At 46.0% G+C, this 23,433-nt stretch overlaps 2 protein-coding genes across 2 annotated transcripts in view; both read right to left on the minus strand.

Moving 5' to 3' along the window:
- spcs2 (signal peptidase complex subunit 2) overlaps nt 1-23,433 on the minus strand; it is a 308,748-nt gene that overhangs the window by 280,573 nt on the left and 4,742 nt on the right. The window lies entirely within an intron of this gene.
- abcg1 (ATP-binding cassette, sub-family G (WHITE), member 1) lies at nt 855-23,303 on the minus strand. Its single transcript, XM_070971193.1, has 15 exons — nt 23,195-23,303; nt 21,152-21,398; nt 13,688-13,805; nt 10,087-10,219; nt 8,845-8,895; nt 8,615-8,760; nt 8,148-8,271; nt 7,515-7,629; nt 6,867-7,012; nt 2,738-2,839; nt 2,465-2,633; nt 2,162-2,262; nt 1,769-1,927; nt 1,564-1,682; nt 855-1,308 (listed from the first exon to the last, which is right to left on the minus strand). Exons 1-15 carry the CDS (start codon nt 23,255-23,257, stop codon nt 1,080-1,082), a joined length of 2,022 nt encoding a protein of 673 aa, XP_070827294.1. The 5' UTR covers nt 23,258-23,303; the 3' UTR covers nt 855-1,079.

Genomic DNA, 23,433 nt, shown 5'->3' on the forward strand with positions numbered 1-23,433 from the left:
TGGGACTTCCTGGTTAAATAAAGGTAATAATAATAATATTGAGTATTAATTTATCACATTATTCTTATTTTATTGATGCTTCTGACTTTTAGACTCTGTAGTTTGCTGTTTAACACCTTTAACATTCATAAAGGATTATCTTAACTGTAGCAGTCCAGACTGGAACCAGACATAAAGGTTCCTGTATCATATTATTACTGTTGCTGTGATGTCATGACACTTTCTTCCCTTTTCATTGTTGAAGCAGCTCAAACCCAGGTGGACTCAACCCGAGCAACCTCAGCACACCTGTTTCCACTCCTTTTCACTTTCACAGAGACCATATGACCGGCCCATTCCTGCCGAAAACACAGGTGGCTTTATGAACAGGTAGAGATCAGCAGATGAATTCATGGTCAGATCACACGGTCGAGTGGTTGGTCTGTTTTCAGTCCACCTGCCAGCTGCTTGTTAGCTGCAGCTAGGTAACACTGCTTCAACCTTCGTGGCTGCAGACTTTCACACCAGCTCAGGTGATTTCAGTGCTGTTAAAGAAATCTGTCAGGACTGCGGGAGTAAATAAAGTTTATTCAGGAAAAAATTCATCTTCTCTCACAAACAGTCAGAGATACACAGTGTTTGACCGCTCAGGGATAAACTACATGTACATCATTTCTCCATCCTGAGACGCTTTGAAGACAGACTGAGTCCCACCTCCTCGTCCGACTGCACAGGCTTTTATTTTGGTAACCACATACAAAACTCAGCTGTGCTCCAGTCCTGCAGGTCACTTTGTTGTGGTCCTTCGGGCGGCGGCACAGTTAGACCTTCAGGAATCAGGAGACCAGCTCCTGTGAAGGAGGCATGTGAAGGAGACCCTGCACCTGATCCTCTAATGACACTCAGAGACCTTTGACCTTTGCTCTGTTTGTCCAAATCAAATCTCATGTCGTCTCCTCTTTCTCAGTTTTTTAATAGCAAGCCAAAGTAGATTCAGTGTTCACGTGGAGACAAACTCCACAGCTACACGCTAACTTTGGCCTAAAGGTTCTGTCCTAATTCAGATGTTCTCCTCTCCTGGTCCTGGTCCTGGTCCTGGTCTACCTCTCGGCACTGATCTTGTAGCGGAGGACGAAGTAAGCAATGAGCCTCAGAGAGAAGAAGAAGATGGCGAGGACGATGAAGTCCAGGTAGAGTTTGGCATCCAGCATGTCCAGCTCCTTCAGGATGGCCTCAGACTTCTGGAAGTGACAGGTGTCGTCTTGATCACAGTGAAGATCGTCTCGGTCCAGACCGTAGATGGACAGGATGACGCCTTCAAAACCATACCTGAACACGACACAGGATTTAATCTTACAGTCAGGATACAGAAAATATTCTCTTTTCAGGCTTTTCAAACACTGATTATTTGACATAAGTCTTCACGGCCAGAGACCGAACACCTGAAAAAGATGAGTCCTGATCTGAATCTGCTGAAACAAAGTCTGAATGTTCCAGCAAAAATATTAATTCCATCATTATTTGAGGGGAAGTTCATTATGTTTTCAGGTAGAAACGTAAAGGCCCCCCCCCCCCCCCCCCCACCTGACGTAGGAGATGTAGGACATCCACTGCAGGTACCAGGGGATGGTGTCGAAACTGACGAAGAACCCAGAGAACAACAGAACAGGGATCGCAGTGACCGGACCAACGAATGTTGCCACCTGCAGGAAACAAACACAACTGAGTGACGTCAGCAGGTGAACTCACCTGTCTGTGAGCTCACACAGGTGAGTTTAGTGAAACTCACCTGCAGAGAGGTGGAGGCGGCGCCGATCAGCAGACCCAGACTCTGAGCCACCAGAGAGGTCAGGACCCCCAACGACAAGAAGAGGAAGAACCGGCCAGCGTCTGGAGGCTGAGCCGTCATCCAGTACACAATACTGCAATACACCACCGGGAATACTACCTGTACACAGGATCGATAGTACACCATAGTACTCAATGCAGAAGGGTCGCATGTTGTAAACGTGTTTTTTGTAGTTTGTGATGAAAAAGATAAAAATTCATTGATCATATACTACTGCACTGTTACTGCATGAAGCTGAGAGTACTACTGTACTTTTACTGCATGAAGCTGTGAATACTTCGGTACTTTTACTGCTGACTCTGCTGGTTCGATCGTTGAATCACACATCGTTACCTGGAAGGGGACATCAGCCATGGTTTTGGCCAGGTAATAAGCCTTCAAACTGTACCAGTAGTTCAGGTGTTCCCTCAGGAACACTCCCATCTCCAGAGGAACTGATGGAAACACAAACACAGCGTCACATCCACAATAACTCCAAAATTACAAAAACAAAGGGACTAAAAGGACATGTGTTATCGTTTCTTGTTTCCGTTGTTGTTTTTGTTTTTTACATCCCGATGAATCTGAGCCTTCAGACCGATGATCATTCATTTCTTGTCAATCGGGTGATTGATCGATTGACTGACGTGGACTCACATGTGAGGACTGTGGGCATCAGAGCAGCGAACATGAGGAACAACATGGAGAAGAAGAGGAACCCTGAGTTACTGAGAACCTTCTTGGCCTCATTCCCGATGCCCAGGTACAGCAGACCGATGAGAACGCCGATCCCGATGTGAGAGGAGATCCTCAGGTGAGTCAGCACCTGCTCGACCAATGAGAGCGTGTTACTCTGGTGTGTTTTCACATGTGACCGTTTGTCAGCCGCAGCAGTGGTGGCATCCAGTGGGCGTCACTGCCGTCTCTCACCGAGTCTCTGAGGATGCTGAGGAAAGTCCTCCTGAACAGGATGGAGAACTGAGTCATGCAGCTGGCGGAGAAGCTGTGACAACCTTCAGACGACGAACTCTCCTGAGAGACAAAGGCACCATGAGATCAATCAATAATCAATGATCTGATCTGATCTGATCTGATCTGATGCCAAGAATCTGAATCCTGCATCAACACATGAGCTGCTTTGAATCACAACACCTTTCAGAGAAAGTAGACCAGGGGCCCGTTGCACAAAAGTAGGATTAAGACATCCAGGATAAGTGACTGAGCTGAGTTCAACCAATCCAAAACATGAGCGTCCACTTTTCCACGTCGGAGGCAGAAGTCCTCATGGAGGCTTACGAGGAGGTGAAGGACCAAATTAAAAAGAAAGGCAACACCGCCACAGTTATAAAACAACGAGAGAAAGCATGGCAAAGTATTGCAGACTGCCTGAATGCGTAAGTAGCGCACAAATACCCACTCACTGCTCCGCTGAAACATCACAATTACAATCCAAATAGTTGATTAACATCTCCGAAAACATAGTTGTACTCTGGTTATGAATCATTTGAAATTGTGTTAATGTAACTCCATCAGACTGTAGAACTCCTTGTTATACCATGGTCTGGGTGAATACTCGATTCTGATTGGCTGCAGGGTGTCCATTAAAAAGTGTTATAGGACACCTATAAAAAAGTTCTGGTCAAATAGCCTGATTGTTCTAAATTAGGTTAGTTATCACAACGGCAAGACATTCATGATCAACGGCAATGTTGCATTTAATTTTAAATAGTTCCTCGCCTGTCTTTCCGTCTTGCTACTTTACTTACTTGCTTGATACAGTGTGAATGGTGGATAATATTTATAAAAACGATTTAGGAGAGACTTGCTTGATACACATTTAATGATCAGAGTCCATGGTGGATAATATTTCTTGCAATAAAAACGATTTAGGAAACTATCTGTGGACTTTGATTCTTTGAAACAAAATGTCGCATCATCCTCTGGACACACACAAGCAGTAAGAGGCGCACTCGCCCTCTGAAATGATGCTTTGTATCGTAACATGACGTTAAGCAGTCGTCTCTCTTCCCTCCACTGATCAGGTCTGATAACAGCTGCAGCCGACCGAGCTGCAGGCTCTGTGGCCAGAGCCGGTTACCCTGGCAACGCGTCACAACGACAGATATTAAATAGTCCACTCAGCCGCTTCTTGTGAAAAACTTTTTAACAGTAAAAAACAATATTAACGTATTAATAATTGATTTAATATTTATTTCTTTCGTAAGTGACCATGGTATAAGCGGGATAATGCCCTTCGAGGTGTTCATTATCAGAAATGAATGGACGATGCAGAGGCGTGAACCGTTTGACGCGAAGCGGTTGCTTCCGTATGTATGATATGCTTTGATTCTGAGTCACTGTGTGACTTCAGTTTGGAAAAAACTGATGCTTTGATTTATCGTTATTCACTAAAGGAACATCATGTTACTCTTTGATGTGTATTTATGTTTATATTGGACGTGTATGTTATATATAGTCTATGGGAAACTGTCAATCTGATGGTTGCAACATCATCTAAAATCATCATTTATCCACAATGATTGAAATTAATGAAATGAATTAAAATTGAAATTAATTTTGCTTATGTTTTGTGTTAATGTGTAAATGATGACGTGGATCAGGTTGGATGTGATAACAGTGTGTAGTGCTCAGTGGAATAACTGCTGGTTTCTGTTTGTGATGATGCTGACTGAGATAAGGGATGAGATTCAATAGATCCTGGAGCTTAGCCTGGTCTGGAGCAGGCCAGCTCCACAGAATAAATCTCTATGGTAACTCATCCCATAACAGATAACAGACCACTTTCTGCTATCCTGCTTTTGTGCAACCGGATCAGGGATCAGCTGAGCCAGGATCACCAACATATCCCGGCTGAATCCCTTATCCTAGGCCCCAGGTGATTAATGGAGACAATAATCAATATATTGATCCATAATCAATGTGGAAGTGAGGATCAAAACGTCCATGACGATGAATGAATGAATGAATGAATGAATGAATGAATGAATGAATGAATGAATGAATGAATACATGAGGTCTTCATCTGGACGATGTGTTGGATTCTCAATCACGTTCACTCAAACAGTCTCACACACAGAAGATTTTCATCAGTAATAGTTTGGCGTGTTGGTGTGTTGACGTGTGGTGTGTTGGTGTGTTGGTGTGTTGGCGTGTGGCGTGTTGGTGTGTTGACATGTGGCGTGTTGGTGTGTTGGCGTGTTGGTGTGTTGACGTGTGGTGTGTTGGTGTGTTGACATGTTGGTATGGTTGCATGTTGGTGTGTTGGTGTGTGGTGTGTTGGTGTGTTGACATGTGGTGTGTTGACGTGTGGCGTGTTGGTGTGTTGGCATGTTGGTATGGTTGCATGTTGGTGTATTGGCGTGTTGGTGTGTTGACATGTGGTGTGTTGGTGTGTGGCCATGTTGGTATGTTGACATGTGGCGTGTTGGTGTGTTGGTGTGTTGGCGTGTTGGTGTGTTGACATGTGGTGTGTTGGTGTGGCCATGTTGGTATGTTGACATGTGGCGTGTTGGTGTGTTGGCGTGTTGGCGTGTTGGCGTGTTGGTGTGTTGGTGTGTTGACGTGTTGGTGTGTTGACATGTGGTGTGTTGGTGTGTTGGCGCGTTGATGTGTTGGTGTGTGGGCGTGTTGGTGTGTGGGCGTGTTGGTGTGTTGGCGTGTGGCGTGTTGACGTGTTGGTGTGTTGACATGTGGTGTGCTGACATGTGGCGTGTGGCCATGTTGGTATGTTGACATGTGGCGTGTTGGTGTGTTGGTGTGTTGGCGTGTTGGTGTGTTGGTGTGTTGGTGTGTTGACATGTGGCGTGTTGGTGTGTTGGCGTGTTGGTGTGTTGGCATGTTGGCATGTGGTGTGTTGGCATGTGGTGTGTTGGTGTGGCCATGTTGGTATGTTGACATGTGGCGTGTTGACATGTGGCGTGTTGGTGTGTTGGTGTGTTGGCGTGTTGGTGTGTTGGTGTGTTGGTGTGTTGACATGTGGCGTGTTGGTGTGTTGGCGTGTTGGTGTGTTGGCGTGTTGGCATGTGGTGTGTTGGCATGTGGTGTGTTGGTGTGGCCATGTTGGTATGTTGACATGTGGCATGTTGGTGTGTTGGCGTGTTGGTGTGTTGGCGTGTTGGCATGTGGTGTGTTGGCATGTGGTGTGTTGGTGTGGCCATGTTGGTATGTTGACATGTGGCGTGTTAGTGTGTTGGCGTGTTGGTGTGTTGACATGTGGTGTGTTGGTGTGTTGGTGTGTTGGCATGTTGGTGTGTTGACATGTGGTGTGTTGGTGTGTTGGCGTGTTGGTGTGTTGACATGTTGGTGTGTTAACGTGTGGTGTGTTGGCGTGTTGGTGTGTTGGTGTGTTGACATGTGGTGTGTTAACGTGTGGTGTGTTGGCGTGTTGGTGTGTTGACATGTGGCGTGTTGGTGTGTTGACGTGTTGGTATGTTGACATGTGGCGTGTTGGTGTGTTGACGTGTTGGTGTGTTGACATGTGGTGTGTTGACATGTGGCGTGTTGGTGTGTTGGCATGTTGGTATGTTGGTGTGTTGACATGTGGTGTGTTGGTGTGTGGCCATGTTGGTATGTTGACATGTGGCGTGTTGGTGTGTTGGTGTGTTGGCGTGTTGGTGTGTTGGTGTGTTGGCGTGTTGGCATGTGGTGTGTTGGTGTGGCCATGTTGGTATGTTGACATTTGGCGTGTTGGTGTGTTGACGTGTTGGTGTGTTGGCGTGTTGGTGTGTTGACATGTGGTGTGTTGACGTGTGGTGTGTTAGAGTGGCCATGTTGGTATGTTGACATGTGGCGTGTTGGTGTGTTGACGTGTTGGTGTGTTGACATGTGGTGTGTTGACGTGTGGTGTGTTGGTGTGTTGGTGTGTTGACGTGTTGACATGTGGTGTGTTAACGTGTGGTGTGTTGGTGTGTTGGCATGTTGGCGTGTTGCCGTGTTGGTATGTTGACATGTGGAGTGTTGGTATGTTGACATGTGGAGTGTTGGTGTGTTGGTGTGTTGGCATGTTATGGTGTTGGCGTGTGGTGTGTTTGTTTTTCACCTCCTCTGTGCGCTGCCACAGGAACGGGTGGACGTTTGTATCTCCGTTCAGTTCAGTCTGATGGTCCTGCTCACACTTCCTGTCCTGGACGGCTTTCACCAGTCGGACCATCTGATCGCCGTATTCTCCGGAAGCCACCTCCATCACTGAGGACGCAACAGAGACGCCAAACTGTGACATTGGAGTCACGTGACAGGAAGCGCTCAGCGTCCTGTTCAGCTGCAGTTCCTCTGACATCCACTAGATGCTGCTGCTGGATGCTGGAGGAGCCTCCTCAAAGCCTCCTTTTTACATCTCACTGTAACTGGGTACATTTACTGAGACACTGTGCTTATCTACACACTCAAGGAACTTGTACTTTATGTCAGTATTAACTTTATGTCTCCACCCCAAAGGTGAATAGTGTACATTTGTCTGACAGTGTTCGTCACTCGTAGCTAATGTGAAGTAAAAGTACCTCAGAACTGTAGTTAAAGCTTCCCTCCAGGCAGACTGTACACATATTAAAATACTCTGATTCTTCAAATTCTAATATTGTTCACATGTAAAGTTTAACTGGTCTGTTCTCAGTGCTGCACCCTGATTGGCTCCAGACTAGTGATGTCATAAATCCTGCAGGTGTGTGCAGCTGTGCAGGTGTGAAGTTACCAAAGTCTGCGGGATTGTGGTAGGTGGGGCAGTTGAGTCCGAGGTCTCTCAGGTAAGGAACCAGACTGGAGACTTTGCCTCTGTAGATGCATTGACCCTGGCTGAGGACGTAGAGCTGAAAGACACAGCAAAGACTTTTGAGACGCCATCGAGACGATGGACGATGACGATGGACTGATGTCACGGATCCCTGGACACTCTTACTACTCCATTACTACTGTGTCAAGAGTAAAAGTACTGGCTGGACAGTAAAGTGTCTCGGACAGTTCACAGACCAACAGGTTTAATCTGCAGCAAAGTGTCCAATCACATCATTATCGTGTGTGTGTGTGTGTGTGTGTGTGTGTGTGTGTGTGTGTGTGTGTATGTGTGTGTGTGTGTGTGTGTGTGTGTGTGTGTGTGTGTGTGTGTGTGTGTGTGTTACTGACACTGTGGGGACCTAAAACTAAAACTTTTAGGATGACGACTGAGGTTAAAGGTCAGTCAGTCTACAGGACATGAACGTAAGTCTGTGTGATGTCCCCAAAAGTTATGTATACACCACTGAGTGTGTGTGTTTATGTATCTGTGTGTGTTTATGTGTGTGCGTGTGTGTGTGTGTGTGTGTGTGCGCGTATGCGTGTGCACACTCACCTTGTCGAACAGCTCGAACAGCTTGGCGCTCGGTTGATGGATGGTGCAGATGACAGTCCGTCCTCCCTGAGCCAGAGCCTTCAGCAGAGAGACCACCTGGAAACAAGACGAGCTGTCCAAACCACTGAGACATGGAGACACACAAGGAAGCGTCTTCAGTTTTTATCAGACACTGCAGAGGACGTGAGCTGTCCATCACCACAGATCTGTTCTAAACACCGTCCACAGGATGTCCGAGTCGGGCTAATTACTGGAGCCAAACTTTCGCACAACAGAGGTTACATGCTGAACAACATACAAATATGTACATGTACACAAATATGTACACATATACATACGTGTACATGTATACAAATATGTACATGTATACATGAAAACTCAGCTGAGCGGTTTCAGTTTCTGTTGAATCGAATGCGACTGAAGCTGAAAGACTGACCCAGAATCAGCCGACAGACTGGCACTCTGACCTTGTGGGTTCATCGAAGAACATGACCGGCGGATTGTTGACGAGCTCCAGAGCGATGGCCAGTCTCTTCCTCTGGCCCCCCGACAGGTGGGATGTCCTGGTTTTGGCACAGTCCAGTAAACCCAGTGCCATCAGGATCTCCTGGACCTGAGAACACTCAGAGACCAGGAAGCAGAATTTAACCTCTGAGCTGAATCTGTGACCAGGAAGTAGTCAGGGGTCAGGACTCACCATCTCTCTGCGAGCCTCCACCTTCTCCTGCAGCTTCAGGTTGGCTGAGACCTGCAGAAACCAGGTCCACGAGACTGGATTACAGAGTCCAGATTACACCAAAAACACTCCACACAACACAGATACGCAAGAGTACACAGTGCTGTACACTACTGGAAGAGTACTTCTAGAATCATCCAGTACCAGTGCTGCAAAGGAAGTACATTTACTCCACTACTTAAGTACAATTTTGAGGTACTTATACTTCACTGAGTATTTCTATGGAATACTTGGACTTAAACTCTGATGGAAATACTGCACTTTTTTCTTCACTCTACAGATTTACATTTGTCATGAACTCAAGCAGCAAACAGTGAAATAATTCCACATTAATGTCTGATGAAATAATCCAGAAAGATTCCAAATTACAAAGAGGCTGTTTGAAGTCATGTGACGTTAAATCCAGATGGAGGGCAGAGATGGAGGAATGTTCTTACTGAGCTGGTTTAGATGAAATTAGAGAGAAAGGTACCGTCATCAGACTCGCCTCCTCCCAACTGCACACAGTTAACAAGACAGTTTTTTTCTGTCGTTTCTCAGTAAATTTTTCACATTTTTCATCCTTATGAAGAACAACTTTGGTACCTGATAAAAGCTCCTCGTGGTTTCTTGGTTTAATCAATCTGACGACACAAAACATCTGCATTTAGAGCTTTTGTTAAGGGGTTTCCTGTCCAGAAAATCACTTCCTGCCCTCCATCTGCAGCTGACACCACAACAAAAGAGCAACGTGACGTCATCTGCAAACAACCTGTTATTTATATTAAATTACAAAAGAATGATTTTACACTCACCGCAGCCATTTTATGAGTACTGAACACAGTACTTTTACTTGTAATGGAGTACTTTCAGAATGTGGAATTGTTACTTTTACTTACTTCAGTAGAGAGCCTCAGTAGTCCTTCCACCACTGTGCCTCTGTACTCTGTATTTTACTCTTGTTGGTACATACTGCAGTATCACTGACACGGTAACATCTTCTCTGGTGTTAAAGCTGCTGAACTGAAGCTGATTTTACTCCTTTTCATACTTTTGGTTTAAGTTACAACAACTGTAACTGTAAAACAACAGTTTTTTTTTAATGTGCAAACTAACTGCAGGTACCTGATACATGAAGTGAAGTAAAAAGCACAAAGGAAGAACACCTCAAAGTGTACTTAAGAGCAGTACTGCAGTACTGGACTCAGCTCTGAGCAGTTTTACCATCATGGCCTCGTGCACGCTGAGGTGAGGCAGCAGCATGTCGTCCTGCATGATGTAACAGGAAACCTTCCGGAAGGAGCGCAGGTCTCTGGGCTGACTATTGATCAGGATCTCCCCCTTCATCCCCGTCTCTCTGTGGACGGAGACACAAGCACTGCTGATCCAGGACTGGACCCATACTGGACCGGACTCATACTGATCCTGGACTGGACCCATAAGATCAAGATGGCGCCGCAGACGGCTGCCTTGGTGTGCGTTGTTTTGTTTTGTGTTTTAAGTCTGTGTTTTTGTGATGGTACCCGGAGCTCTTTCACCAGAGAAGAGCTCATGAACATCAGGGTAACAGCACCAGAAGATTTATTTCCTAATTTTCTGCTCCCAACAGTGGAAATTATGGACATCCTGCTCAAAGGTGCGCTCACCTTTGCTCACGCAGCGAAACGCAGGAGGAAAGGAAAACGGGCCGGTGGGCTGGTGCACCTTCGCCAGCACGGACTACATACAGCATTACTGGGAATATTTCTCTCTAACGTGCGTTCACTGCCCAACAAACTGGAGGAATTACAACTGCTGTTGTGTAGAAACAGGGACTTTACTTCATCAGCGGTTTTGTGCTTCATCGAGATGTGGCTCTGGATTAATACCGAACTTTCCGGCAAAACTAAAAGTGGAGGAATCTGTTTCTACTTCAACAGTGGTTGGTGCAACGACGTGACAGTGATCCAGCAGCACTGTTCTCCTGACCTGGAATCTTTCATCATAAACTGTAAGCCCTTTATTCACGCCGTGAGTTCACTTCATTCATTCTGGTCGGCGTTTACATCCCGCCGCAGGCCAACGTGCAGGACGCACAGTGTATGCTCGCTGACCAGATACTGCGTGTGGAGCAGACCAATCCGGACTCTTTAGTTATTGTCCTTGGCGACTTTAACAAAGGTAACCTCACTCACGAACTCCCTAAATACAGACAGTTTATTAAATGCCCGACCAGAGAGGAGAATATTCTGGATCACTGTTACACCACAGTCAGGGATGCTTATCACGCCGTCACCCGTGCCGCACTCGGCCACTCTGACCACGTCATGGTCCACCTGATTCCTGCATACAGGCAGAAACTAAAGCTCGGCAAACCTGTAGTGAGGACATCAAGGAAGTGGACCAGTGAGGCTGTGGAGGATCTCCAGGCGTGTTTGGACTCTACGGACTGGGATGTGTTCAGGACTGCTACCAACAGTCTGGATCAGTACACGGAGGCTGTGACGAAAGGGCTCAGACAGATCACCAACTACAAGGCTAAAGCCCCCCACTCCACCAACGATAGACACCTAGCCAACAACCTGAACGGGTTCTACTGCTGCTTTGAAAAACAAAGGGACAGTCCATCTACCATCCCCCATGACACCTCCCAACAGCTCCAGCTCCAGTCACCTCCACCAATGTACACCTTAAAGGTTTCAGCTCTGCCTTTAACACCATCATCCCAACCCTGCTTCAGGAAAAGCTCTCCCAGCTGAGCGTGCCTGACTCCACCTACAGGTGCATTACAGACTTCCTGTCTGACAGGAAACAGCGCGTTAAGCTGGGGAAACACGTCTCCGACGCTAAGACCATCAGCACCGGATCCCCTCAGGGCTGTGTTCTTTCTCCTCTGCTCTTCTCCCTGTACACCAACAGCTGCACCTCCAGTCATCAGTCTGTCAAGCTCCTGAAGTTTGCGGACAACACCACCCTCATCGGACTCACCTCTGATGGCCATGAGTCCGCCTACAGGTGGGAGGTTGACCATCTGGTGACCTGGTGCAACCAGAACAACCTAGAGCTCAACGCTCTAAAGACAGTGGAGATGGTTGTGGACAACAGGAAGAACTCAGCATCACCTGCCTCCATCACCCTCTGTGACTCCACTATTGACACTGTGGAGTCTTTCTGCTTCCTGGGAACTATCATCTCCCAGGACCTCACGTGGGAGCCGAACATCAGCTCCCTCATAAAGAAAGCACAGCAGAGGATGTACTTCCTACGGCAGCTGAAGAAATTCAGTCTGCCAAAGACAATGATGGTGCACTTCTACACAGCCATCATTGAGTCCATCCTCAGCTCCTCCATCACCACCTGGTACGCTGCTGCAGCGTGTCATTCGGTCTGCAGAGAAGGTGATCAGCAATCTCCCGTCTCTCCAGGACCTGCACGCCTCAGGGTTCTGGAGGCAAAGATTGTGGCTGACCCCTCCCACCCTGGACACAAACTCTTTGAGACACTCCCCCCTGGCAGGAGGCTGCAGTCCATTAGGACCAAAACCTCACGCCACAAGAACAGTTGACAACAGCTGACATTGACAAGAGAGACTGTGTTTCCGAAAAAAAAAAAAAAGGAAAATAGACTTGCATATATATATATTTATATTGTTATATTTTTTACTTGTTAATAGCTTATTTTTAGTAGATGTGTCATGCACCAACTTCACCAAAACAAATTCCTCGCATGTCTAAAATCATACTTGGCAATAAAGCTTTTTCTGATTTCTGATTTCTGATACCGGACCAGACTCATACTGATCCTGGACTTGACTTAAGTAAAAGTGCAGAAGTATCAGCAGTAAACTGTACTTACAGTACTCATTATACAGAGTCAGATGTGCTCTGTCATGACTGATTCATGTGTTCATTGTTCATGTTGCAGCTGGTTTGAGTGACGTCACCTGTTGCTGGGCAGCTTGTGAACATCTTAATCTGTCGTCGCTCGTCATCATTTATTTGTTGATTGCCATTTAGCAATAATCTAAATGTAGACATGAAGCTAAAGCTGTAGCTAAAGCAGTAAAAAGTACGTCATTTCCCTCTGAAACGCAGTAACATTTAGGCTTCAGGTCTGTCCTGAAGACATGAGGACAGCACACTTAGGACCTGTCCCTCCGTTAGTCTTATTTGAGGCTCGTTTGAGGTACTTTTTATACTGTGGGGTAGTTTTCTAGAACTGCACTGCATCATATGCAAAAGATTATTTTTCATGTTGCATTTAAAATTTTCATCTGCAAAGTTACTACAAGTATAAAGTAGCACAAGTACAAGTACCTGATAATTGCAGGATTGCAGTACTTGAGTGAATGTTTTCAGTGGTTGAATGTTTTCTGCATGTCGTCATTGTTGTTGTGCAGGTGCAGTTCTGTCCTCGGCCTCCAGAGGGAGCTCCAACACCTCACCTGCTTTCTGAGTGATTCAGTTTCTGTGTTTCAGTGTGAAAACAGCAGGAAGTTGAATCCTGCTACAACTTGTTGACGACCACAAGATATCTATTGATTACCATGCAGCAAATAATTCAACCAATCAAAGAGAAGAAGCAGTCACTGTTTGTCTCTTCAGAGCTGCTGTAGCTGTTCGATTACTCCAGTATAAATGTCTTTGTATTTCTGCTTCACATCATCTCAGAGGGAAATCTTCTCACTACTTTGGTCTCAGAGTTCTACTTTAACTTTGACTTTTCAGATGTGTGCGTGCACACACACACACACACACACACACACACACACACACACACACACACACACACACACACACACACACACACACACACACACACACACAGATCCATGAGTGGGACCCACCTGTACCCGGCCAGGATATTCATGAGGGTGGACTTCCCGGCTCCTGAGGGCCCCATGATGGCGACCAGATCCCTGCTGGTGAATTTCCCAGAGATCCCTTTGAGGAGAGTTTTGTAACCTGAGAGGGAACAGAAACAATCAGTCTGCAGGTTCCCAGCCGGCCTGAGAGACGCTCTTTGTCCTCAAGTCCGCCAGTTCAGGTTTCATGTGAGTTTGGAGGTTTTTTCTCTCAATCCGGTTTCACGTTAATCTGCTCACATTCTCACAAACTGAAATGAGCAGAAGGCCTGAACACTAACGGTGAAACCATCAGCTCCTTCATCCTGATCAAAGATCTGTGCCAAAGACATCGTCTGTGAAGCTGCTGAGACTCTGAACAAGCAGCAAGACTGAAGACGTCCTTCTTCCTCTAGAACTGTCCCACCCAATACTGGTGTGAGGACAAGAAAGAAAGAAAGAAAGAAAGAAAGAAAGAAAGAAAGAAAGAAAGAAAGAAAGAAAGAAAGAAAACCCTCCTTCTCTTTGTTCTGAGAACATGAATTCATGAAATGTGTCCGTTCGTATCGATTGTGACAAAATGAATTCATTCAGCTGAAGAAAACGAGCTGCTCCATCGTGTCCACACATAAAGCACTGGAATATAATGACAGTAATTATAGATGTGAGGTTACCACGGAAACCAAAGAGAATGATGATGATGATGGTGATGATGAAGACGCCCTGCTGTAACCGCTGTGGTGTTTATCTGCTGATGGAGGCTGAACGCTCGTTAATGAGATTATCACATTTAATCTGATTGAATCTGATTTAATCTTCTCTGACCAACAGTAACCTCTACTGCAGCGACACACACTGTACTGCAGTAATATACACTGTACTGCAGCAACGCACACTGTACTGCAGTAATATACACTGTACTGCAGCTACGCACACTGTACTGCAGTAATATACACTGTACTGCAGCGACGCACACTGTACTGCAGTAATATACACTGTACTGCAGCAATGCACACTGTACTGCAGTAATATACACTGTACTGCAGCAACGCACACTGTACTGCAGTAATATACACTGTACTGCAGCAACGCACACTGTACTTGAGTAATATACACTGTACTGCAGCAACACACACTGCACTGCAGTAATATACACTGTACTGCAGTAATACACACTGAACTGCAGCATCACACACTGTACTGCAGTAATATACACTGTACTGCAGCAACGCACACTGTACTGCAGTAATATACACTGTACTGCAGCAACACACACTGCACTGCAGTAATATACACTGTACTGCAGTAATACACACTGAACTGCAGCATCGCACACTGTACTGCAGTAATATACACTGTACTGCAGCAACGCACACTGTACTGGAGTAATATACACTGTACTGCAGCAACGCACACTGCACTGCAGTAATATACACTGTACTGCAGCAACGCACACTGCACTGCAGTAATATACACTGTACTGCAGCAACGCACACTGCACTGCAGTAATATACACTGTACTGCAGCAACGCACACTGCACTGCAGTAATATACACTGTACTGCAGCAACGCACACTGCACTGCAGTAATATACACTGTACTGCAGCAACGCACACTGTACTGAGTAATATACACTGTACTGCAGCAACACACACTGCACTGCAGTAATATATACTGTACTGCAGCAACGCACACTGCACTGCAGTAATATACACTGTACTGCAGCAACACACACTGCACTGCAGTAATATACACTGTACTGCAGCAACGCACACTGTACTGAGTAATATACACTGTACTGCAGCAACGCACACTGTACTAGAGTAATATACACTGTACTGCAGCAACACACACTGCACTGCAGTAATATATACTGTACTGCAGTAATACACACTGAACTGCAGCATCACACACTGTACTGCAGTAATATACACTGTACTGCAGCAACGCACACTGTACTGCAGTAATATACACTGTACTGCAGCAACACACACTGCACTGCAGTAATATACACTGTACTGCAGTAATACACACTGAACTGCAGCATCACACACTGTACTGCAGTAATATACACTGTACTGCAGCAACGCACACTGTACTGCAGTAATATACACTGTGCTGCAGTAATACACACTGCGCTGCAGTAACACATACAGCACTGCAGTAATACACACTGTACTGCAGCATCACACACTGTACTGCAGTAATATACACTGTACTGCAGCAACGCACACTGTACTCGAGTAATATACACTGTACTACAGCAACACACACTGCACTGCAGTAATACACACTGCGCTGCAGTAACACATACAGCACTGCAGTAATACACACTGTACTGCAGTAATACACACAGTACTGCAGTAACACACACTGCACTGCAGTAACACAAACAGCACTGCAGTAATACACACAGCACTGCAGCAACACACTGCGCTGCAGTAACACACACTGCGCTGCAGTAACACACACTGCGCTGCAGTAACACACACAGTACTGCAGTAATACTCACAGTACTGCAGTAATAGACACAGTACTGCAGTAACACACACAGTACTGCAGTAACACACTGCGCTGCAGTAACACGAACAGTACTGCAGTAACACACACAGTACTGCAGGAATACTCACAGTACTGCAGTAACTCACTGTGCTGCAGTAACACACACTGTACTGCAGTAACACACACACAGTACTGCAGTAACACACTGCGCTGCAGTAACACACACTGTACTGCAGTAACACACACAGTACTGCAGTAATACTGACAGTACTGCAGTAACACACTGCGCTGCAGTAACACACACTGTACTGCAGTAATACACCGGGCTGCAGTAACACACACTGTACTGCAGTAATACACACAGTAATGCAGTAATACTCACAGTACTGCAGTAACACACACTGTACTGCAGTAATACACACAGTACTGCAGTAACACACACAGTACTGCAGTAACGTACTGCGCTGCAGTAACACACACTGTACTGCAGTAATACACACAGTAATGCAGTAATACACACAGTACTGCAGTAACACACACAGTACTGCAGTAATACTCACAGTACTGCAGTAACACACTGGGCTGCAGTAACACACATTGTACTGCAGTAATACACACAGTAATGCAGTAATACTCACAGTACTGCAGTAACACACACTGTACTGCAGTAATACACACAGTACTGCAGTAACACACACAGTACTGCAGTAACGTACTGCGCTGCAGTAACACACACTGTACTGCAGTAATACACACAGTAATGCAGTAATACACACAGTACTGCAGTAACACACACAGTACTGCAGTAATACTCACAGTACTGCAGTAACACACTGGGCTGCAGTAACACACATTGTACTGCAGTAATACACACAGTACTGCAGTAATACTCACAGTACTGCAGTAATAGACACAGTACTGCAGTAACACACACAGTACTGCAGTAACACACTGCGCTGCAGTAACACGAACAGTACTGCAGTAACACACACAGTACTGCAGGAATACTCACAGTACTGCAGTAACTCACTGTGCTGCAGTAACACACACTGTACTGCAGTAACACACACAGTACTGCAGTAATACTGACAGTACTGCAGTAACACACTGCGCTGCAGTAACACACACTGTACTGCAGTAATACACTGGGCTGCAGCAACACACACTGTACTGCAGTAATACACACAGTAATGCAGTAATACTCACAGTACTGCAGTAACACACACTGTACTGCAGTAATACACACAGTAATGCAGTAACACACACAGTACTGCAGTAACGTACTGCGCTGCAGTAACACACACTGTACTGCAGTAATACACACAGTAATGCAGTAATACTCACAGTACTGCAGTAACACACACTGTGCTGCAGTAATACACACAGTACTGCAGTAACACACACAGTACTGCAGTAACACACTGGGCTGCAGTAACACACATTGTACTGCAGTAATACACACAGTACTGCAGTAATACTCACAGTACTGCAGTAACACACACTGTACTGCAGTGATACACACAGTACTGCAGTAACACACTGTGCTGCACTAATACTGACAGTACTGCAGTAACACACTGCGCTGCAGTAACACACAATGTACTGCAGTAATACACACAGTACTGCCGTAATACTCACAGTACTGCAGTAACACACTGGGCTGCAGTAACACACACAGTACTGCAGTAATACTCACAGTACTGCAGTAATACACACAGTACTGCAGTAACACAGTATTGCAGTAATACACACAGTACTGCAGTAATATTCACAGTACTGCAGTAACACACAGTACTGCAGTAACAATGTGTCTGTCCCTTCCTGTGGATTGAGTGACTGTGATTGGCGGGAACTGGATTCCTGGCCTGTAGAAACATTTCCCGCCTCTTCATGATCAACTGACCTGCAGTCAGTTGACGACAGCTAAAGCGCGTTTGATCATCGGAGGCAAACTGTGGAGTTCTGTCAGAACAGAAACTGAAGTGGTGGAGCTGGACGACGGCGGCTTCCATCAGTTTTCACTGACGTGGACGAGGAGGACTGTGCTAAAAACCGGATCGAGCGCTGTGAAACTTAGAGTTGCTGGTCGAGAATGAACTTTTAAACTCTGAATAATGAAATCAGTTGGTTTTAGGAGTCTGGTCCTCAAAGTCAGCAGAGGACAGCTGATGGTGGCGCTGGAGGAAGGTGGACACGCTGACCTTCGGCAGAAGTTCCCTCAGCGTTGACTGTCAGGCAGTGAGCATTCACTCAAGTCAGGTTTGGAGGATGAGGAGCAGCTGTGAGTCAGACTAGTGATCAGGAGGCGGAGCGTTGGTCACACCTGAGCAGGTGTGATTGTTCTCAGTGAAACTCACGTTAAGCTGCTGCTTCAAAGGAAATCTGAGCTGTTGAAGACTCTGACAGCTGCTCATTACAGTGTGAACACGACGAGCCGCAGCAGTACTGAGGTATTATTCATCTGGTAATACAGCGCAGTACAGCAGGTACAAGTACACACAGTGCAGCTGATGTCCTGACAGCAGCAGACGGAGGCGGACGTGCACTAAAACAGATGAATTAAACGACTTCACTGGATTTTCTGAGCACTAACGTTGTTGATTCATGAGTTCATCATTGAGTTAAAAAAAGTTCATCCTGTTCAGACTTCACTTGGACTGGATTCTGTCAGCAGCTCTGACTTAAAGGATTACTGCATTAAATACACAGATGGAGTACTGAGGTGACTGCAGTTTGGACATTTTGAGACTAAAATGATTTTGCTCCTTTAAAGCTTTAAACTTTGTTTTTGCTCTTGACACAAATCTGACATTTTTACTCTGCAGAGACGAAACCAACCTCTGACCCCTGACCCCTGACCTCTGACCCCTGCAGGCTGGTCAGGTTTCCTGTTTGCAGACTGAACTCTTTGTGTTCTTCAGTCTTTCTTTCGTTGTTTTGTTCTAAAAAGCTGAAACACGATACGAGGTTTTCAGATTCCCTCCGTCTTCAAACAGAAAAATGAAGCATAGTTGTTCAGTTTGGTTCGTTGTCTGAAACGTTTCCAGATGCTGAAGTATAAAAACTGAACATTTAATTTCAACGAAACATTCAGGAACATTCGAGTCTGAACATCATCAAACTGCTTTTTATTTGGATGCTAATTATTTGGTCAGCGGTGAATATACGAAGTGTGAACAGTCCGGTGTACTAGATTACTTTATGGTGTAATAGATTACCACACGGTGTAACAGAACAGCACACGGTGTAATAGATTACCACACGGTGTAACAGAACAGCACACGGTGTAATAGATTACCACACGGTGTAACAGAACAGCACACGGTGTAATAGATTACAGCAGTCGTCTACAGTTACAATCAGGCATTTCAGACGCTTTGATCTGAAGTGACGTACGTGTGAACTCACACGCCGATGGCGCAGCATCGGGCAGTTCTGGGGTTCAATATCTTCAGCATGTGGACTGCGAGGCCAGGGATCGAACCACCGACCTCCTGATTGGTGGACGGCCGCTGTGCCTCCTGTCACGGCGTTAGCATCAGTGCGTGGAGCAGCGAGCCCTGCGTTCAGACTGACAGGCCGACTCTCCTCTCAAACATCATCAGGTGGTTTTTTTCTGTCATCAGTCTTTTCTTTTCTTGCGGCGTGGAGCGACAGAGCTGTTTCTAATCTGACCTGCAGCTATTTACAGCAGGAGACCCTGACTGGGATTAACAGATTACAGCCTGATAATCCGGCACGCACGCACACACACACACACACACACACACACAGTCAGATAATAATAAACTGTTGATGCTGTTTCAGTGAAGCTGTTCACGGAAACTAAAGACTTTTACTCGAGTACTGATGCTGTTCGTCACTGTGATGCTTGATGGGAGGATTTCACTGCCGTTTCCAGCAGATCCAGTCCGTCATTATGCATGGAACATCATCAGACCTGAACCGAGAGCAGCTCACCTGGTCCAGTTTCTCAAACGTCCGCTCTGGCTGTTAGCAGCAGAAGCTAAATCCACAATCCTCTGATACATGAAACCAATTTCCCTTTAATTCATCTCCATGAAATCCTCGTGTTTGGACTCTGAGCGACAGACGACCGAGAGAGCCGCTACAGACCGGATCTGCCTGACCTGAGGTCAGCTGAACCCGAGCCAAGATAAGATAAGATAAGATAAGAGAAAAGAACAGCGCTTTAACCTGGAAGAGCCGGAAACAGATTCATCAGCTCGTCCACAACAGATCCACACAGACACAGTACAAGTACACAAGTATTCTCAGCCTCAGGCAGTTAGAGTATCAACAGTAAAAGTACACAAGTATTCTCAGCCTCAGGCAGTTAGAGTATCAACAGTACAAGTACACAAGTATTCTCAGCCTCAGGCAGTTAAAGTGTCAGCAGTACGATTAGCCTCATAGAGTAAAAGTACAGTAGTACTTCAGTAAATGTACTGAGTTACTTTCCACCACTGATGAGGATCTCATGTTTGTTTTCCTGTTTCTTTTCACCAATCAGGGATAAATGATGACATGGCATCACAATGACATCACAGGGTCAAAGTTCAGGTGCGATGTTAGCGCAGACTCAGTACTTGTAGTAAAAACCTTCCAGTGAGAAAAACTTTTACTTTGAAGGAGCAGCAGGAAGTGTTGATTCTGACTACTTGGTGAGATTTTCTAATCAGACCTTGACAGAAAATAATTTGCTCTTCTGATAATTTATGAATTGTTTAAGTCATTCCTTGTCTTCTTTAAGATTCTCTGCTCTGTTCTACACATTTTTACCATCACAATGAACCGAATCTCTTGAGGTTTTTGGACTTTCGGTTGACGACCTCAGTCTGTAGAAACTCATCTTTAACTGTTTTCTGTGTTTTTTTCAACCAAACGATGAATCAGTGATGGAAACAGTTGTTATTTGGAGCTCTGGTTGAAACCTCATGTCAGATGTAGTTTCTGTATCAGTACCTTTCTTCCTCCACCAGGGTCCCTCTCGGATGGAGTACGACACGTCTTTGAACTCGATGTTCACCGCCGGCCTCCGTGGCAACGAGGAGAACCTCTGGGCCTCCGTCAGGTTGTTGTCCACCTTCTTCAGGTGTCCCTGCAGCAGCGGCGTCTGCTGGTCGCCCGTCAGCTGCTTGTTGACCACCTCGTCCATACAAACACACACCGTCCGGGGGTCCAACATCAGGTCTGGAGGTCCGTTGGTGTTCTGAGGGTTAGATCAGGGAACAAGGTGATCAGGTGGTGTTTATATTATTTTGTCCACCCCATGCATACCTTCATATCAGTGGAAAAAACCAAACTGTCAACTGCTCCGCAAATACTCCACATCAGACAGGACAGGCAGTTCTTTGTGTCCGTTGGAGACTTTGGGACACAATGGGTGTTGTCTGTGGAGTACCCCAAGGGTCTATTCCTGGACCATTACTGTCTAATCTCTACAGTATCCGTTCCCATTCCAGCTCGTCACATACGGACGCTTGGTCAGGGTCAGGTACCGTTCAGCATGATCTTTCCACATGCAGGGAAGTCTGACCTGGTTTCTATAGACGGCCGTCCCAACGAGTCCAATGATGCAGCATACAGAGCCGGAAAAGTCTGCTTCTGGAGGAAGGTGGGGTGGAGGGGTTGTTCAAAGATGGACGGACTTTATGTGAAATTACTTTTCTAAGCTACCGACCATAATGTACGAAAGTCTCAAACATGACTAACATAGTTATTTTAGCCGAACCACAATGTTTTCCTCCACCGAACCCAAGTGCAACTGTTTCAGAACATTAACTAGTTCTTCCTCAGCAAGCTTTATTTTGAAAGTCTAACCGGACGTTGTATATTTGTTGTTGCTAACTTAAACCGAAAATGATGCTCAAAAGTGACACCAAGGGGTCCTGGCTGGGCCTGAGTGTGACGAGTGGGAGTGAGAATGTGTTGTCCTCGTTCATTGTCCAGAAACACAAAATAAACGTCCACCACGATGCAGGTGATGCGGAACTGTACATATCTGTGTCTCCTGAAGACCTGGACCCCGCACAGTCCTGGACCTCACTGTGTTTTGACTTTGAGTAACGCACATTGTGTCGTCCTGCGTTTGACACGTGCTATACATAAAGTTTGACTGGCTGGACGTCCACGGCTGCATGTGGGACAGCGTGTGAGCGTCCTGCTCCCATATGGGACACTAATCTGCAGGAGGTAACTGTCGGACAGTGACGAGCTTAGTCAGCGAGGATTTATCTTGACTGAGAACAAACAGGCCACATCCTCATCTTCATCCTCATCCTCATCACCATCATCATCACCATCATCAGTGTTAAGTCAGTTCACCTTCATCTCCTGTCATAGATCACAGTCACGTCACCAGAATGGATGAAATCAAATACTGCCTCACTGTATGTCCAAACATGTCCACTGTGTGTCATTCATGTCTCTATCAACTGTCTCTCATAAGACAAGTCCAGCGTTTTCCTTAATGTCTGACTACGATGTCTCCTGCATATCCACTGTGCGTCCACTGTGCGTCCACTGTGTGTCCACGGTGTGGACTACACGTCCAGAATCGTCAAAGACATGAAAAGGCTTTTGACGTGTTGTCAAATGAAGACACTGAAGAATGAAATGTTTATATTTTTGGTTGAAGATGTTCAGAGTTCAGACGTGATGGTGAAGCTTGGCAAACGTGACTCTTGTTTTTAATGATGATGATGATGGTGAGAGGAAGAGGAACCTGAATGAAGCTCAGTGTAACTTGGTGTCCAAGTGAACTCTGATGGATTCTTCATGTTCAACATCTGCAGCATTTTCTGAAGGTACCGCACGTCATGAGAGTACTCTAAGTACTCTGACCTACACTAAGTACTCTGATTACTGTCCACTATACACACGGTCTGTCCCCGTATGTGTCCAACATGTGCTCAGTCTGTCTGAATTGTGTCTCCAGTATGTCTCTGAGATGTGGCCAGTGTGTCCCCTGCGTGCGTGTCCCCTGCGTGTGTCCAGCATACTCACCATGATGATGGAGTTGGTGACGGCGGGGTTGTGGACGGACCAGGCGGCCATCAGACAGGCCATGGCCGACAGACAGCAGCACTCTGACGCTCTGCGACCGTTGCACTCATCGGATCACTGCTCACTGACGCTCTGCAGCCCGTGTGATGGTGACTGGCCCCGCCCCTGCCACCTGCTGAGCCCACCCCCAGCATTTGATTGGTGGAAGTGTCATCCTGTAAAGCTGCTTTGAGCAGGTT

Source organism: Chaetodon trifascialis, chromosome 9 (assembly GCF_039877785.1).
Source record: "Chaetodon trifascialis isolate fChaTrf1 chromosome 9, fChaTrf1.hap1, whole genome shotgun sequence".
Lineage (NCBI taxonomy): Eukaryota > Metazoa > Chordata > Actinopteri > Chaetodontiformes > Chaetodontidae > Chaetodon > Chaetodon trifascialis.

What these genes read in the sequence shown, in the direction of transcription:
- abcg1 (XM_070971193.1), bottom strand. Translation starts at nt 23,257, where the DNA reads ATGGCCTGTCTGATGGCCGCCTGGTCCGTCCACAACCCCGCCGTCACC. An exon ending in TGTGGCAGCGCACAGAGGAG is followed by an intron (nt 2,840 to 6,866) that starts GTGAAAAACAAA and finishes TTTGTCTCTCAG; the next exon opens with GAGAGTTCGTCGTCTGAAGG. An exon ending in GATGCCCACAGTCCTCACAT is followed by an intron (nt 2,263 to 2,464) that starts GTGAGTCCACGT and finishes TGTTTCCATCAG; the next exon opens with TTCCTCTGGAGATGGGAGTG.